Below are 19,761 nucleotides of genomic sequence, written 5' to 3'. Positions count from 1 at the left end.
GCGTTTAACAAATTGACCTAGACCTTAGTTCTTATAATACATACATACCTACTTGCATTTCTACGTTATTTGTGTGTGTCTACATAGAAATTTCAATTATTTTACTATCCTTCTTCGCATTTTCTTATAGAGTCGGTCATTTCAATGTGAAATGCTGGGGATAATTCAGCAAATCGACGGCATCGGTAGCCATCTGCATGGTTCATATCTCTCCATCCTTCGTCTCCATCTCCTATCTTCGTCGAACGTGACAGCGGTGCTGCCAAGGTCTGGTATCTGTGAGAGGATATTTTGTCAGCGCTTTATTAGCAGCAGAAATATACCTGGACGGATGACGAACCTCGTGCTGGCACTGTTGGTGGACTGTTTCGCTGCAGCAGCTGGTATAGTTTCTTCACCACCTGGGATTCTTGCTGCAGAGTCTCCATCTTCTATCTTCGTGTCACCTGTTCAAGTACTTCATTTTGATTAACTTAACTTCACTTAATTTTTGTAATATTTGTATTTTTTGTAATACCTGCATCAATTGTATCTCACAAAAGCGGCGCTATACAAATTGTCCAATAAATAAACATGAAATCCAAATAATAACACCTAATATTGTAAATAAAGCAAAATATAAAGTAGGTATGTACACCGTACATTCGTATATGCATAAAATTAATTATAATATTAATGTTTTAAAATACATAATACTATTGTATCAATAAAAAAATTATCTTTAAAAAAACAGCAGAAAAATGGATTCCCATAAAAAGTTCTCATAGCGGCCTTGAAATGAAATAGTATTGTAAGTAGGTTATTGAACGAAGGATTCCCTTTTATCAGTTATTTTTTCACCTTTGGAGTTTCAACTTTCAACTATGACATCAAAAATCGACTTGCGATTTCAATTTAGTTGTTGAACAATATGATATTATTATTAAAACGACGAGCAACGAGGAAAAAAGGAATCCCATGTTTGATTTTTCCCTCAGATGAAAAATTGTCTTATTAAAAACACAGTTATTAACGCCCTTTTTCGGGGCTTTTACATGAGAATATTAAGAAATATACATTATTTATTGTACATAACTTAATTGCTTTATTAACAATATTTTATATTTGTTTAAAGATAAATTGAAGATGTCCACTGACTTTGCATAATTATTTCCCTCCATTAGTATCTGGGCAAAGAGGATTACATATGGTAGTTAGTCCCAGAATTTCTGCACTGAAATAAATCCTGACTTCTAGTATTACGTTGAATTATAAAAGAAAAAAACTTCAGTTTTGTAAGTACCTATATAATCAATGAATATGTCCAAAAATTTTAAATAAAAAATAAATTTAAAAAAAATTATTAAAAATATAAAAATGACAAATTTAATTTTTATTAGAATATATTTTCTTTTAATAACTTTTGAAGGTTGTCTTCATCAATGTAATATATCATTGAAGAAGAAGATAATAGTAATAAATCTAAACATAACGTGAAACAGAACAAGACACAGAAAAAAATAAAAAAAAGGTAACGGTCTCAATTTTATCTCAAAAACTAATTCTTTCAAACTTTGTAATCATTAAAAAAAGAGATAGCTACCAAAAACATCGGAAAAATCAATTGCAATTCAATATTAATTTGGAATTTGAAATATGAGATTGACAAAAATGACTTCTATATTCGATACCAACAGACGAGGTAAAACATATATCTTTGATAAAAAAAAAAAATTTAAAATTGATTTGATTCTCAGTTGGGACCGTTACCTTATTATTTTCCTGTTTCTTCTTCAATAAATTAATTAAAGTTTTAGGTATTGTAATTTTAGGTACTCCTGCTGTCGCATTTTTGCTTATGTTGTTCGCATCCTACCTAATACCCAGATACTTGAATTTCTATCCATGTGATTTTTACCACACGTGAATATTTTATTTTATTAACACACCTACTCTTATTAAATTAATACGTCAAGTTCATTCAGACAACGCGAAGATTTAAACATCATGTGTCACCAAACTAACATTTTAATCTCTCTAAAATAAATATGTCCGTGGGTCCTACTTTCCTCGTCGCGCTGTGTTTTTAATAGAAGTCCAATAAATAATTTCGGACATATCTCGGCAGATTGTTGAAGAATCTGACACCTGTATTTGTGGCGAACAAAGGAATGATTTACTGTGTTATATTTTGAAAATTTTCCATCTTAAGTGACGCTAGACAAAACTAGTAAACTTGTAATTAACCCTGAAGTGAACTATTGGGTATTTTTTTACATTAAATTTAATTTGTTTGTAAAGTAAAGCAGAGTAATTCAGTAAAATGTATTTACCCAAACAAAACTCACTCAAATAAGTTGCGATTTCTTGAAAATAGGGCAATGAGAATACTTCGACGAAAAAAATTTTCAAAAGTAGCTAAAATGTTAAATGGACTAAATTGGCAATCAGTGAAATAATAAACAACCTGATACATAAAAACACACATCGCAACTCACCTAATAGATAAAGTGCGTTACAGCTTTCTTTCAAATTATAATAATTTGTCAAGCTTAACAACATGATAGTTGCCCTCTTCCGCAGATCAAAATTTGTTCAAAAGCTGAAACGGACTAAGAACGATTTGTGAAAAAATTTGAATACTTCATCAAATTGCTATTTGTGATGTATGGTAATAAGTTGAGTATTTAAGCTATAGATGGCGCTAGTCATAAAGCTTACTCCAGAATCCGACAGATGTCGCTAGAGTGTAACAATTACTTGTGAGATGAGATTGGCAGGGAACCAGCTTCTCAAACCAGATAATTGTCAACCCTCGGGTAATGAAGTGTAGCAAAATCCACACCTTTTATTTGTAACGTAAATAAACACAATTATAAGTAGAACCTTTTACTTTTAAACAAAGAGTTCCCAACACTTAAATCTGCAAAGTAAGGCAAAGTAAGGCAGTAACACTATTAAAGTTAATTTTAAAGTTCTGTGAATGTTCTTTTCAATGTTATTATTTGAGTTCGGTGAAACAACCTGCCCACGATGATGTAATAACAGAATTTGAATTAAACTTGCACAGAACAATAACTGAAAATAAAGTTTGAAATTTGATGAATTGTTCAAATTCTGGAAGACTTGTTGGAAAGATTGCTTCTGTTGAAGGAGATCTGAAGGAGTAGCCTAGATCCTATATCGCCCCATTGAAAGAATACCTTGTTCTGCAGACCATGTCAGTTTTTGTGAAGGATTTTTTGTTTTTGCATTTCATGGTTAAGTCAAAGTAGCAGAAGTAACCTAACTATTAACTAAAACCGTACGTACATTTGATATTTTAAAGTCACGCTATTTGCCGAACTCAAATATCACACTAATAAATATACGTACGACGACTTTTTTACCTCAGACTTAATAAAGATTTTCTCGCACGTGGTTTTTAATGATATCAGAGTGGATTTACGATGCTGGGGTCTTATCGCATTGTAAATTTAGTCTGGTCCTTTGTCGTGCGATGTCTGGGACTATTTAGTATAATATTCCTACAAGTCTCGGGTCATGGTCCATCGGGAGACGTGTTGGACTTAGTATAATATCAGGTATGTTTTGGGACTCGACAAAATAAAATCATTCAATTCAAATATTCCCGCTTGCCATTCAATTCCGAATGAATGTATGGCTAAATAAAATACTGTTTTCGAAAGAAGATTTTAGTACTACTTTTGGGACGCGAATATAGACAAAAAAAAATTACCGATGATTTTTTTTTATTAAAACACAAATAACTTTGTTTACATCACTTTATTTCGATACAAAATCTCAACATGTTTCATGAACCAAGTTCACTTCATCAGGAGCACAAGTATACTGCTCCCGATGAAGTGAACTTGGTTCATTAAACATGTTGAGATTTTGTATCGAAATAAAGTGATGTAAACAAAGTTATTTGTGTTTTAATAAAAAATAAATAATGCCATCACAAAGTGAAAAGCAGTTAGAAGAAGTTTTCTTCGAAAAATGATTGATTTTTTATCGTGTAAACTGTAATTGCCACATAAAACGAAACCAATTAACAAATTTTAATAGAGAAACCAAACCAATTAACAAATTTTATCAGACAAACCAAACCAATGAACAAATTTTATTAGACAAACCAAACCAATGAACAAATTTTGACGGCCTCCGTGGTCGAGGGGTTAGTCTCTAGACCAGCAATTCGAAGGTTACGGGTTCAAATCGCGGCGTGCGCAAGTAAATTTTAATTGGTTTATGTTTTTTCACAATTTATTCATTAAATTTTTTTTTTTTTTTTTTTTAAAAAGAAAGACAAACATTCCCGGGTTACGAATAACCCAACAATGTTTGAAAATCTCCTACTACCACCACAGAAAGCCGAAAATGTTGCTTGTGTTGTGATGGAGGACTTAGCCAGAATAAATATATAAATATAATATTAAATATATATAATATATTTTCGGCACGTTTCAGAGTGGAATATACTCTCAGTATCGCCCTGGTGTAAGACCACCAAGGTTGCGTTAAATGATTTCAGTGTTTTGTGACCAGATCTGAATGGCCAGGACCTCCCCCAATTTATTTTTACCCATATCCTTACCCTCCATACTACCTTACGACATACCTCAATTCGGGGTGGCATAGTCTTACTGGCTCCAGATGGTTGGGAGCAGTTGGGACTCTTGTGCGGTAGGTAATAATAGAAGAGTATGTATGAGACGATGTATGAATGTGAATGAGGCAAGAAGTGTGTGCCAAGACCGAGGTGTTTGGCGGTCCGTCCTCTCTGCCTACCCCTGCGGGGAAACGGCAAAAGATTATCGTTTGAATATTAAATTAATATAGACACATAAAATATAAAAGTTAAGAGTCGCAACTGGCATCTGTACCAATTGAGCTATTGCCACTAATTGCATTCCATCATTTTATGTTATTGTCATCGAATAAATGAAATATCTATGTTAAGAAATTATTTTAAAAAAAAAAAATTCTCATCTATCGGCCATTCTAAGAACTTTTTAATAACTTCAATTAATTATTATTACCGATTTACAAAAATAGGTGTCAAAATGACTGCAGTTATAAAATATAGTTTTAGCGACATCTATAGTCTCACCGTACAAAACTAATTAATAAATTGCCGATTCATATTGATACACTCAACTTTATAGTGGTTAATCAGTTAGTTCCTCTGTTAGCAGCCTGCAAAGATAAGTATGTCACGTTGGAAAGAACAATGTTCTCATGAAGTAGTACGTAGGTATGTATAATGTACATACCCCCTTTTTATAATCTTCTGTGATTGTTGCAGAGGTGTATTGTGACCCAATTTTCCAGGGCGGAAAGTTTTGGTTTAATTTAGAGAAATACACACAGAGAAAGATGAGTATTGAATACTGCTAATTTGTTAAGAATCTCTCAAAATTATTTGTAATCCAGTTAAAAACGGGATTGCAGGCCCTTAAAAATCAGTAATACATCGTTAATACACCAGTAATACTCACTTTTCTTCACGTATCAACAAACTTACTTACCTATTGTTCTGTAGAACTTTCATAGTACCATAGTACTTATTTTGTAATCTTATTATTAAATACAGTTATTGAACTCCTTTGTACAACAGAACTTTCTATGATAACTAAACTTGTATTGTACCTGTTTATATTGTTCATAATCAGTTTATTGTGTGTTACGTACTATACGTTATGTACTATATGTTATGTACTATTTGTTATGTACTATATGTTATGTACTATTTGTTATGTACTATATGTTATGTACTATATGTTAGACAATATATGTTATGCACTATTCTGTGTTATCTACCTTTTATGTTATGTACCTATTATTGTACCCCTGCTCAACTTACCCATAACATTTTGTACATGTAAAAGCCTTCAAGACGTTAATAAAAAAATACATATATTTGATAAGTTTTATTACAAACTAGTGTCAAAAATCAGGGAATATTATATTTGTAGAATTTGTGACCCTGAAAGTATTTACAAGAAAAATTGACTCAGGATCATTGCCCTTCAAAAACAAACATTGTCAATTTTAGAGACGTTCAGAATTTTACCTATCGAATGAAAACTATTATTAATCTTGAAAAACTACAACATATTTCAAAAATTTAAACAAAAGAAATACACATTTCAATTATTATTTTTTTCATTTGAAGCAGATACTTTGTGATGCGACATTATGATTTAAAAATATATTTCTAATACCAACTTGTCTGGATTGTTCCAAAAATCAGTTCCAATTTTGAAAATTAAACTTAAAATCAAAGCAAATCCATGTTTTGGATTTCACTGAACCGGAGTTAAAGACATAATTAAAAATGAAATTATTATTTTTAATAAAAGTTTTCGTTTAAAATAAAAATTTTAAACGTTAATAAAAAGTTTTTTCCGCAAGCTTTTGAAATCCTTCAAATTGTTTATTGTATTGTCGAACATTAATTTAATACTATTTTCAAATTGTTAACAATTTTTTTTTTGACCCAAGTTCGCACATCTGAAATTTCAAATCGTTGATACTGAGTTCGGCTCTGTCTATTTATATTATTAATCTCTGATTTGGTTACAAACATTCAACAGACCAACAACTGCCCCAAGCAGTGTACACACAATACAAAGCATTATTAGTTTGTTCGTTGTCAGTTGTCAATATAGTGATAAATTTTCCTCAAAAATAATTTATAAATAAGATAAACCCTGAAATAAAGGTTTTTTTTAATCTTTCAACTATACAATATTAACTCTTGTTAGATTATTAATACTAAAGGTTTTGAAAATAACATAATGGAAGTTAGCACTAGTGAAACTTTTTTTGAAGAACCTCCTAAAACAAGCATCAAAAATCAATGTATTGCTGCTATTATTGGTAAGTAGACCATAATTTGTCAATCTCTCTTTATCTGTTTATATATTATTGGAAAGTAGACGATAATTTGTCAATCTCTCTCTTTTTATCTGTATATAGTATTTCCTACAAGAAAGTATCCGGAATATAAATAACAACAGAGATTTTAAATTTCACGTTAAAAAACACACCGAAAACATAAAATGAATACTTTGGAATATTACTTAAAAAATAACGAACAAAATGACACATCACCCATACACACAATCGTAGATTTATCATGGTTGTATATCTTATGTTAAAAATTAGATGAAATAATTACTATATTTTCTGTAAATTAAGTCATATTATTTTTTTGTGAATAAATATTTTAAAAAGTAAGTAGACGATAATTTGTCAATCTCTCTTTATATATATATAATTAATTTAATCTTAATTCAATCAAATCTCCAATACGCTGTAATCAGCTGGGGAGCTGCATACAAAACCCTGTTGAAATTGTACAACGTTTAATTATAAAAATAATATTGAAAAAACCAACACACTTAATTTTTGAAGAATTTAAAGTATTAAATGTAATGATCTTGTCCCAAAAAAACATAATAAAAGAAAAACAAAATCACAGCTTTTTAACTGAAAGTCGTACTCGTCAAAAACATATATTTCCAACACAAAAATGTAACACCACTTTTGTTCAACATCATTACATATATCTAGGGAAAAATACTTCAACAGCCTACCCGAAAATATCAGAACAATAGAAAACGATAAACACCTACTAAAAGCAATTAAAGAGAAGTTCAATGTAAAAATACCAAAATGATGAAACTATCTTTTTAATTAATTATAATTTTTAATATTCATAATTACAAACACTAAATATTCTTCATCTTGATGCTCACCACTCTTCTAGACACAAGCGCCAGCTTCTATAGAAGAGGAACATTAAAAAATCAAAGGCAGTGAAAACTAATTGTATGAATTATTTTAGTTAACATTATTTATTATACTCTGTAATACTATTATACTGCAAATTGATTAATTATTTGATATATTTTTTTTTTATATTAACTCCACACAGGAGGCCCTGAAGAAAATAATTTCCCTCAGGGTCTATGTCATCTTTGGGGATGCTGTGTGGAGGGTCTTATTGTGGAGAGGAAGGAGTGAACATGGGTCTTGAAGAGTCCCATGTTGTAGGAGGGAGGAAACACAGAGGCCGGCAGTTCGTTCCACAGCCGAGCTGTTGAACTTAAGAACGAATCGTAGAAGCGACCCGTTCTCATGTGACAAATGTCAACCGTGTACAAATGTTGGGCGCGCGTTTGGCGTGTATCCCGACTACGCACCGGTGCCGAAGGGATCAATGACGCTAGTTCCTCAGAGCATCTTCCATTGTAATACCGATAGAACAAGGACAGCATACCTACCTAACCCCTGTGCTCTAAAGATTGCAGTCCGTTTGTTAAGATTAGGGAATCTATCAAACGGACCGCCCGTTACTGCACAGAGTCAAGGGTTTTTTCAGGTATTTAGGGGCTCCGGACCAGAGATGGCTGCCAAATTCGACAGTAGGGCGCACTTGCGATTTGTACAGGGTCAGCAGTTGTGTACTATTAAAGTATCTGTGGGCCCTGTACAGTACGCCCAGCTTCTGAGAGGCCAACTTATACGTTGTTAAAAATACATATTCTCAGACAAAATATACAGTACAAGATTTGTTATTCGACATTTTTAACAATTGGGAAGATAGATGTACAAAAAGTTCTAAGGTTATTTAAATATATATATACTGTCATAGTGTGATACCAGATTGGTATTTAAAATGGACTTATTTAAATGAAAATAAAACATCAATTGATCGTGTTATCATCACAAGGAAGCCTTTGCCTGTTGATAATGTTTGTTTCTTTTAGAGTCCTGCTGGTTTCTTGAAGTTTCCGTGGGTCACTTATAATTTCTAGGTTTACACCTTTTATAATCACCATTAATGTTAGATTTTCACAACACGAACTCTGTTAATATTCACCACGTGAAACTATTTAACTATTTTTTTAAATTTCCTTGCAAATAAGTATTAAAAAGGCGTTTTTTATTTCAATTAGGCCGCGTAATTTGATATTTATCACCCGAAATGAAAGAGGCTTTATAAAATAAATGCGTAAGGGTTTAGCTGTTTTATGTTATGTTTCTAGGCATGGATTTAAGCCTTTTTTACAAGTAGAATTTATGTAACACTATTTTCAATATTATTTATCTATTTGTATTATACGCCTATATGAGGTTTTACAAACATGTGATATATACGACATATACGTATTAGATAATGATTAATTTACGTATTTTGTGCTCTTGTTATTAAATATAATTATTGAACTCCTTTGTAAAACAGAGCTATCTGATATGATATCTTGTATTTTACCTGCTTATATTATTCATACTCAGTTTATTATGTTATGTACTACACACTAAGGACGGGTTGTTTCGGAGAATTTGAACAATTCTTCAAATTCCAAAGTTAATTTCCCAGTTCTGTGAAAGATTTTTTCAAGTTCTGTTATTATTTCAGTGTTGTCATGCAACTAGCCTGTGATGATATAATAACAGAACTTGAATAGGACTTTCACAGTACCCGGAAATGAACGTTGAAATTTGATGAATTGTTCAAATTCTCCGAAACAACCCGTCCTTAATGTTGTATTCCTGAACAACTTACCTACAACAATGTAAAAGCCGTCAAGGCGTAAATATAATAATTTAGTGGAAAATTATTAAAGAAGTAAAATTTGTTTAAGAAATAATAGAAAAGAATAATAAAATCTAAAACTCTGTTTACATTCACCACGTGAAACTATTTAACTTGAGGATAATTTTTGCACTTTTTAATTGACTTTTCACGATATTATTGATATTTAAAGCGAAATAGCTTGCACTCTCAACGACAATGAAAATACAAATCATAAAAAATTACATTTTCAATTCTCGTTTATTCTGAGGTAAGAATTTTAGGAAAGGAATATACAATTTGAATGGGAACTGGGAATTGGAATAATCACAAATCTGTTTCAACACTAAACAAGCACAATTCCTCTCGTCATTTATTTTTTATTAACCTTTGGGTCTTTCCAGTATTTCAGGCACCAATCTAAAGTAATGGCCGCTTTCAATTGTGCTCGGCGATTGCCGATTTGTCCAGATCGCCGAGTTTGCAAACATAATAATAATGCTATAATAATTAAAATGCTGGGTAATTTTTTATAGTTTCTTTGTTATAAAATATCTGCTACTTATCTGCTACTCTGTACTTCATGTTTTCAATAGTTATCCATAAAAGGGTGAGGGTGGGCAAACTTAGATAAGGCTTGGTAGAAAAGATATTATTTGTATAAAGAGGATCAACAAAAGAATGTGATTTAAAGTTCCCACTTTGAGGCCATAGAAACTATAAAACGGGGAGTACCTATTCTACAAAAGGTGAAAGGGAACGGAAAATTTTCAGCGGAAACAAGCGCGAATTCCCGATTCTCATTAGAAAATGGGCTTTGATGGGGTTACTTTTCGTATTGACGCATAGTACCTAGTCTTCATTCGTTTGATTATCATTGTGCCTTAATACTATTACTACCCAGACATTGCGGATTCTACATTTGGTGTGATAATCCAGGATTGAAAGGTCTAGTAGGATGCCCCTTGTTTTGCTAAGGGATGGCTTCAATACGTCACTATAAGTATTTGAAAGACTAATAGGATGTTTTCTGTCCATTCCAGCAAGCATCAGCACCCTGTGCTATGGCTGCGCGGTGGGTTGGGTGTCTCCTTCCCTGCTTTACCTGCAGGCGCCCGACTCTCCCCTGGGAGCCCCCCTGACCGACTCCGAGTCGGCTTGGGTCGCCTCCGTGCTGTGCATCGGCGCGCTGGTCGGCACGCCCGTCTTTGGTCTGCTGGCTGACAGGCTGGGCCGGCGGTGGGCCGGGCTGCTCATAGCCGTGCCTTATACTGTAAGTAAAATGGATTCTTTGAAATTTGCCTTAGACTGTAAGCAAGAGTTATTACAGCAAGTAAAGAGGTTAGTTGGGCCGTGCGCCTCGCATCGTGAAATGTGTTTACTTAAGCCGTGTGCCTCAGATTGTAAGCAAGGGTGATCAATGTGCCTTATAATGTAACCAAAGAAGTTATCTGTATCTTGCGCTTTGCATTTTAATAAATGGGTTATTTATACAATCTAATGACATAATATAGCGTGCCTACACTGTAATTAACGAGGTTATTTTTATCTTGTGCGTTGCATTGTAAGTAATGGAGTTATTTTTAAATTTTAAAGATATTATACAGCGTGTCTTACACATCAATTTAATACGTTATTTGTTCCTTGTGCTTTGCATTGTAAGTAAAGGGATTATTTATACAGTCTAAGGATAAATAGCGTTTATTACACAATTGTAAGTTAAGAGATTAGCAACAAGCCATTAGTCGTGTGCCTTTCACTGTAAATAAGGGCTATTTAGCTTTGCCTTATGCTATAAGTTAAGCAGTCACTGTACTTTTACTGTGTGCATTACGTAATTTTCGATATTAAAACCCCTATTGGAGTTTAAATGATGCAAATGCACCTTTGCTCGTAAGCTTTGTTCATTTAAAGAAATCCTTTATTTTGTTTACAGCTTTGCTGGATTTTGAAACTCACACTCGTATTCAGAGTCGATCCTTAAAGTTGTCTAAGTCAAGTGTCAGCCTTACCTAAGCAAAGGTAAGAACCGTCCTTACCTTTAACGCTTCTATACAGAGTCCACACTTTGAGCTTCCTTTCCTCAGGTAGAGACCTTTTGTCTACGCCGAAAGAAAGGTGTGACGTCATCCGAAACTTGTCGATGTCCTGCTTCTACGGAAACAACATGCCCCGTTTTGGGACAATCTGTGTGTTTATCTATGCTGTTGTCTATGGATTTAGTTCAAGCGTCTGTCGTAAATAAGTAAATAACATCGGCCTGTCAAAAGTCTCTGTTACATCTTCAGTTGAGTGTCTCGAAAGTTTCCTTTTTAAACAATGAATTCTCGTATTATAATCACGCCGAGTGAAAGGCAATGTTTATTAGATTTAATAAACACATATCCTGCCGTTGCCAGCATTTCGACTAATCATCTGCAACTTGGCGAGAAGAAAAATGCGTGGGCCAAGTTGACAGATGATTTCAACTCAATCGCCGGCAATCAAAAGGTTTGTATCTTTTGTAATTGAAATACTAACTAGCCATCACGCCGTTTCCCCACAGGGATACTCTTTTTTCATTCATATACATACTCTTCTATTGTTCCGATTCCGTAATACTATTATAATACTGTATTATTGAATTCCTTCTTAGCGGACCCAAGCGCAGCTTAAGAAATGCTGGGACAACATTAAGTCAAAAAGGAAGATGGAGCTCTGCGAGGAAAAGAGGAGCAGGATGAAGACGGGAGGGGGCAGGCTGTCGCCAACTGTCTCTGATGAGCATCATCCCGTTGACAGCGTGCTGGACTTGGCCACCAACGTTGAACTGAGCTTTAGCAACGACAGCGATCGCGGTTAGTTTAAGAAAGTTATGTGAAATATTTTGGCTACTTGTTTATTTAACTTTGACCTTATTTCTTATAAAGTATTGTTTAAGTTTCAGATACCGCTGTGCCCAGCACCAGCACGTCTGCTTTATTCAGCATGCCATGGACTGACCAGTCGACGGAAGTGCCGGTGTTTGGTAAGTCAATTTTTGATAATATAATTGATTCTTATCAATTCAAAATGTGATTTGTTGTTAGATGGTAGTGTTCGCATTTCTCTGTAGGAACTTATTACATAATTTTATCAGTTGTCATGCTAAATCTTAAATAATTTTCGAGATAGAAATATTGCAAAAGTGTTTTTAATTTTCAGATATAACAAAAACACCGGAGGAAAGTTCAACGCCCCAGCTCAAGACGAAGACACGTCGCATTATAGCCAAGAAAGGTGACTATATTTACCTCTCTATTTGCTGTGATTACTTGCATTTTCGTACAAAGGTTCAAATAATGCTCGGAGTTCGGAGAGCTTTACTTTAACCTCTCGTTTTCCACCATAAAGAAAGAGGGGCCCTGTTGAAGATGCTGTGTGGGGAATGTTTTTGAGGAAGGAGTGAAAATGGGTCTTGAAGAGACCAATGTTGTAGGAGGGAGGAAAAACAGAGGCCAGCAAATCGTTCCACAGCCGAGCTGTTGATGACAAATGTCATCCGTGTACATGCAATGAATATGCTAATATCGATCACTTCGTCGGTAATCTGGCCTCATACAAAAGATGCATTAAACTTAATTTGTTTGCTAGTAGGTACCACGATAATACATCATGTAAACATAATATGCCTACCAGTACTGCACTCCAAAACTATTTAATGTACTAGAAATCATAGGTACTTGAAAAATTTATCAAATCGGATGACATAATCCAGGATTTCTTACTTTTTATATTTAAATCTTTGTGGGTACCTTTTAGAGATAATTTATATTTCTACATTTTTACTGTTTTTTTTCTTACTTTAAATTTTAATTTTTACTTGTAATTTATAGTTTGCACTTTATATTTACTTTACACTTACTTACTTTACTGTGTAAATAAATAAATATGTTGGGCGCGTGTTTGGCGTGTTTCCCGACTGTGCACTATGTCATGGGGCACAGAGTGTTATTTACACAAATAAACCTGTTATTTACATTGATGACTAATCAGCTTGCAATTTTGTGTTGTTTCACTAATCAGCTTGTAATTTTGTGTTGTTTCAGACTTGATACCATCTAGTGGGCAGGTGGTTCGGGACGAGGGCCAAGTGCGTTGCCTCAGAAGCACCAATCTAACAAAGTACGATGAAGAAATGCACGTAGTAAGGATGGAGACTGCCCGGGAGCAGAGAGAGACTGCCCGGGAGCAGAAGGAGACTGCCCGGAAGCAGAGGGAGACTGCCCAGGAGATTGCCCGGGAGCAGATCGAGACTGCCCGGGAGCAGAGGGAGACTGCCCAGCAGATTGCCCGGGAGCAGATCGAGACTGCTCGGGAGCAGTCGAAAGGAGCTCGTCTGCAGAACGAACTTATAGAACTACAAATAAGAAGAGCGAAGGCAGAATTGGAAAAAGAGCTCGCCAATAAATAAATATGAATAAAAAATATATTAATCTCCAATAAATGTTTTATTTATTTTCCATTCTGTTTCAATTTTTTTGATAATGGACATTATTAATACATACATAGGTATATATTTAAGATAAACCCTTGTGCTCTTTCATAATTCAATACACAGCATAATTATAACATATTATAAAAAATATGACTTCACTACTCATTACATTAGATAAGGTGTCCTTTCACAGCATGACATTACACAGCACAATTACTATGCATTAAAAAATATGACTTCATTAGTCATAACATTAGATATGGTGTCCTTTCACAGTTCAATACACAGCACAATTACTATACATTATATATGGTGTCCTTTCACAGTTAATTACACAGCACAATTATTATACATTAGATATGGTGTCCTTTCACAGTTCATTACACGGCACAATTACTGACGTCACTATTCATTACATATATGGTGTCCTTTCACAGTTCATTACACATCACGTAAAATGTCTTTGGATAAATGCATCTCTTATCGTTCTGCCTGAAGCAGACTGCACCACCGAATTGACAGGTATATTTATACCCTCAAACCGCCCAAAATGCTGGTCGTTTGACGATATACATAAATTATGCAAAATGGCACACGCAACGATAATGTTTGTAGTATTACTTAGTTTATTTTCTAATTTCCTCCTCAGACAAGGAAATCTCCTCTTCCATACACCAAATAATCTTTCGACTACATTCCGTGTGGAAATTTGCGCCTTATTATATTTTTCTTGCCCTTCATTTGCAGGATTTAATACTGGTGTGAACATATAATTTGTCTGGCCATATCCGCTGTCCCCGAGAAGAATGCCTGTAATCCTTTTCTCCTCAAACTTTAGGCGGCACGCGCTGTTTTGAAATATCCTGGAATCGTGGGTAGAACCAGGCCACCTGGCAACTATGTCCAAAAATTCCAAACGTGGACCTGACACAGCTTGCACATTCAAGGAGAACCATCCTTTCCTGTTGCGAAAAGATTCCCCTATTGTTCGGCTTGGGCTCTTGATGGCAATGTGTGTACAGTCAATACATCCGACGACTCCTGGAAATTGGGCTCTTGAATAGAAGAGTTTCCGATTTTCAGCGTAGTCCTGGGGCCGTTGAGGAAAATGAATAAATTCAGTTATCCGTTGCGCCAATCTGGAGGAAATCTTTTGCACTACTCTGCTGGAGGTTGGTTGGCTCAGTTTGTGTAGATCTCCCGCAACAATCTGGAATCATATAAAAATATGTAGGTAGTTAATGAACATTGAAAATAATACAAGATGAACACTCCATCTAGATATTTTGTACATCTAAGGGCATCTGGTTAATTTTAGGTTGACATCATGTTTTCATTAAATAATATATGCATTCTTTCATTCTTTGTCGATTTCAAATCAGTACAGACATAATGTAAATAACAAGTTTCAGCATCACAAAATGTAATATTTTCGTTTCACAAAAGTAGAACATAATTTGACAATAGATATCTAGTAAAAAAGACGCATTTACCTGATAATTACCAGTAGCGTAGAATCGCAGCGCGATAGCTACCTGAATAACAGGAGGTATGGGCAAGCCTCTATTATTAACTAAAGCGTAATTCGGAAATAATAGAGGAATTAATATATGCATTACAGTTGTTTTCTCCAACCGATAACGATCCTTAAATTGCCGGTCACTGTAAAACTCCACGGGATTTTCAAAATCGCGTAAATAACGCCGCACGCTGCCCATATTGTCCGTGCCAACGTCGTCACGTGTATTGTATGGATCAACGATGTAATCCAAAAACTCGTTATCCATTTCCATGATCTCCATTTCCATAATCTGCATCTCCATTGTTTTATGTTTTCAACAGCAACAACCGCAACAACTGGGAACAAATCACCGACTTAGCAAGGCAAAGGTACCCTACCCACCAACCTCGAGTTTTGACAGCTAAAAGTCAAAGTAAGCAAGTATGCGCGTGCGCAGTGTCGTAGAGACTTCCATAGTGACGTCTCTGAATACAAAATTTTTTGAAATCTTGAGAAAGGTAGCTTCCTTACTAAGTGACGTCACACCGACTTTAGGCGTGTCTCTGAATATAAAACGGTGTTTTTTAAAGGAAAGGAAGGTTTCTTGAACTAAAGGATCGACTCTGAATACGGGTGTCAGTGTACCAACTGTAGGTGGTCTCCTGGCAGCCAGGGTTCTGGTGGGCATCGGTGGAGGAGGCAGTCTTCTTATAGCCCCCCTGTACTGCTCCGAGATCGGAAGTCCCAGGATACGAGGAGCCCTGGGATCTCTCGCAGTCCTGACCATCAATGCTGGGATCCTTGTGGACTTTGCGATCGGAGCCTGGGTTCCTTACTATCCATTCCTTTGGATTAATCTCGTCATCCCTGTGGCGTATGCAGTTGGATTCTTCTTCATGCCGGAGACTCCGACATTCTTGGTGAAACAGAAGAAATATAACGTAAGTATTTTTCTTGAGTTCCTCTCTCATAATAGAAATATTCGAGTCGTTTACTAAATCCATCATTTGAAATGGTAGATAATTTACTTTCCATATATTTTGTTTTTCTTTTTATTTTCTCTTCTTTAGTATACTGCCACAACTAAATATTCATCTTTTCCCATCAATTTAGGTAACATCTTTCTCAAGATTCATTTTTGATTCCACCTGTAAAACCAAAAACCGGTTAAAATTATTATCGAGTTTAATTTGTGGAACTACACTTTTATTTAAAGTTTTTTTTAAATGTTTAATGATATTAAAATTTAATTATTAAAAAAAGGTTAATTTAAAAACTGTTCTGTTAACTTATAAATTATCACTGCGCGTGACAGCTGTTTCGCCATCCGATAGAATTATCATTGTTTTATTTTATAAATTTGAAAATTAAATTTGACGAAATAGGGATTAATTTTATTATTTCGTCCTTGGTTTTATTTTACTTCACTTTACTTACTTACATTACCTAAGTTACTTTGACCGTCTGAAATCTTTCCAGAAAAGAAGACAATCTTACCCAAAGATATTAGAAGAACGAGATGTGCTATGCGCAGTTCGTACTGAGTGGAATTGTTTTGCCGAGTGTCGCCGGTTTTGTTCACCAATACTACTGCACACCTTCGCTTGCGCTAAGGTATCCGCACTAATACATAGAACAGATTTCTGTGCGTACACGTCCCGATACCGTTCAAAGTACCCTAATTAGGTAGTACTCCGGCTACGGTCCGGCGGCCAACATAGCATATCTCGTTCTTCTAATATCTTTGATCTTACCATAGTTAATGCAATTAAGATTCTGGTTTCAGAAAGTATTTATGTCGATGAGAATGAATGCGAAAGTCGTCTGCCAAGGTATTTTGAAAGAATTCATTTAAAAAATTAAAAAAACATAAGTTTTCAGAAATGCTTAAAGGTAGTCAGTTATAATTTGTATTCCTATATGTTATAGTTTATATTGTAGGCTTAGCAACAATGTTTCACAATATATCTACTTAAATAGAACTACTCTCCATTCAATGATTCACACAAGTGGAACCTACAATAATTATTATACCTATATAAGTTGATTTTCATGTTTTTGATTGAGTGCTTTGATAAAAAGATCTTTAATATTTACTTTCTATAATAATATGGGCGAGCCATCAACTTCAGATGTGAAATTAGAATCGGGATGATAATCTAAAGTGCTTGTAACTATCGTAATGATTGCATAATGAGAGAGATCTGTAATCTCTTTGGTGATATGATAAGGGAGATCGAAATTCAGAATGGAGTTTTTCTTGGCTTGAATAATTATTATTTAAAAAAAATATGTCGTTTTTCTCGTTTTAAGATGGTAGCATAAGATTATATGAATAATTGGTTCACTCCAAAGCAGTCATTCCCAACATTTTTTCTACTCGGACCGCATTCACATGTTTGCAATGTTACCTATTATCAGTGGCGGCTCTTCTATGTGGGTCATTTGGTCAATAACCTCCCCAAATATGCTGCAATTATTATTAATTTAAAAAAATGGATTTAACAAAATACCCGATTATTAATTTAGTTTAAAATATTCGTGCAGATTCGTACAGTAATAGCTGGTTCCAGTACCATATAGTGTCCAAAGTTCTTATATATACCAACCGTGGGTCACTTTAAATTTTGTCCCCGAACTATATCCCTTCTTTCTCTTTGCCATACAGACAAAAGAGGTAAACACTATCATGTCTGACGTATAATTAGTATCATACAAAATTTATTTTAAAGCTGGTTTCGGACATGACCGCGGTGAGATAGAGAATCTGCGACCTAAGATTATTAAGTTATTGGAGGGAGATGACAAAAAATGTCAATCGAAAGTTTCCATTTGATCTCAATGTAGCCATCTTGAATATTAGTTCGCGAAATTATTTTTGGTGATGTAATTAGAATGGATTCATTTAAAATGTCAAATTCTGTGGATATCGTAAATATTGAAAGAAAACAATTCAATGAATCAACACAAACATATTCAAGTGAAGTTTCAATTAGCTTCTGTTACAGGAGATAAAAATAACGAGGTTAAAACGATATTTTAAAAGGAAAAGTTTTATTTTTTTTGAGTGGATTTGCGTGTTCTATAAAATGAACGTATAGGTACTCAAGCTATCATTGTTTACTTTTTAACTTGTCTGATAAACATTGGACTAACATTGGAGTTAGTAATTAAAAAACATTTGATTAGGAAAATATTTTTTTAAGAAAAAAAATATGATTTATTTATATTTGTAAATAATTAGATAAATAATCTTAAATTAAACATTTTTTTACTACCGATTTCAGAATTGGTGAGTACCAGCAAATTAATTACATACATTGGCACTTTTATAATATTCACTACGCTTTATCAATATGTATTAAAATTTCATATTATTTTTTTCCATTGTCCTTCCACTCCTAGACCCCTACGTTTTTTACCCCTGGCTGTTTCCAACAGCATATATTTCGAGAATTCCAGGAGGGATATCGCATTTGGGACCAATTTTATTTTTAATATTTGTGAACACTATATTCAACGATGTCAAAGTTTCAATGTTTGCAGACGATATGAAAATATACAAACATTATCAAATAACTTGTTTAAACTATTTGTTTGGTGCTAAGAGAACTATCTACAACTAAATATAAACAAATGTCTAAGTATGAGATTTTATAGAATAAAAAATCGAATTATTTAAGATTACTCCATCAATGATGTAATTCTAACCGCTGTTACCGATTAAATGATTTAGGTGTAAACTTTGACCAAAAACTGAATTTTACAAACCATATTGAAATTATATCAAATAAAGCTTTGAAATGGTTGGGTTTGTTATAAGAATTTGCAGCCAATTTAAAAATATTCAAACCTTTACAAATTTGTATATGTAGGAGTCAAATTGAGTACAACTCGACAGTGTGGGCACCTAGTTACGCTAGTCATTCACTCACGATAGAAAGAATTTTAAAAAAATTCTTAAGATTTATTAATTTCAGAATAGGTATTACAAGGGAATGCGTCAACTATGATTATCTACTTTGGGGATCAGGTGAAGGCACGAAAATAAAAAGCGTGTCGTGAAGTTCACTGTGTTTATTGATGAGTCAGTGTAGCCGTAACGAGAGTTGACGCTGGACAGAAGAATACACCGGATGCTGGCTGTGATGGCAGGTCAAGCGCGGGTCGGTGAGTCCACGCCGGGCGCTGGTGACCGGGACTCGATGAAGGTCAGGCACTGGCGAAGAACGT

The 19,761-nt window shown here is 34.2% G+C and overlaps 2 protein-coding genes across 3 annotated transcripts in view; both read left to right on the top strand.

The window, feature by feature from the left end:
- Window positions 1-1,650: 1,650 nt before the first annotated feature.
- The window catches only part of LOC149410348 (facilitated trehalose transporter Tret1-like), a 30,388-nt gene continuing 12,277 nt past the window's right edge, over window positions 1,651-19,761 (top strand). Inside the window, exons 1-3 of the mRNA XM_089648995.1 lie at window positions 1,651-1,681; window positions 10,615-10,848; window positions 16,183-16,469. Of these exons, the coding sequence (XP_089505121.1) occupies window positions 1,651-1,681; window positions 10,615-10,848; window positions 16,183-16,469 (552 nt within the window). The remainder of the gene's footprint in view (window positions 1,682-10,614; window positions 10,849-16,182; window positions 16,470-19,761) is intronic.
- LOC149410349 (uncharacterized) lies at window positions 11,558-14,019 on the top strand. Of its 2 annotated transcripts, none has more exons than XM_089648831.1 (5): window positions 11,558-12,061; window positions 12,207-12,408; window positions 12,498-12,578; window positions 12,755-12,829; window positions 13,639-14,019. In XM_089648831.1, the coding sequence occupies exons 1-5, from the start codon at window positions 11,891-11,893 to the stop codon at window positions 14,001-14,003; spliced, it is 894 nt and encodes a 297-aa protein (XP_089504957.1). In that variant the 5' UTR covers window positions 11,558-11,890; the 3' UTR covers window positions 14,004-14,019. The 2 variants fall into 2 exon arrangements, with proteins under 2 accessions (XP_089504957.1, XP_089504956.1); XM_089648830.1 differs by having other exon boundaries at window positions 12,492-12,578.

Source organism: Hesperophylax consimilis, chromosome 28 (genome assembly GCF_061612785.1).
Source record: "Hesperophylax consimilis isolate HC1 chromosome 28, BYU_Hcon_1.0, whole genome shotgun sequence".
NCBI lineage: Eukaryota > Metazoa > Arthropoda > Insecta > Trichoptera > Limnephilidae > Hesperophylax > Hesperophylax consimilis.
This window is presented reverse-complemented; position numbering and strand designations above follow the sequence as displayed.

Bases quoted from the DNA above. Each gene is read 5' to 3' on its own strand.
- LOC149410349 (XM_089648830.1), top strand. From the start codon at position 11,891: ATGAATTCTCGTATTATAATCACGCCGAGTGAAAGGCAATGTTTATTA. The intron at 12,062-12,206 runs GTTTGTATCTTT...ATTCCTTCTTAG, and splicing joins CAATCGCCGGCAATCAAAAG to CGGACCCAAGCGCAGCTTAA. The intron at 12,830-13,638 runs GTGACTATATTT...GTGTTGTTTCAG, and splicing joins TCGCATTATAGCCAAGAAAG to ACTTGATACCATCTAGTGGG.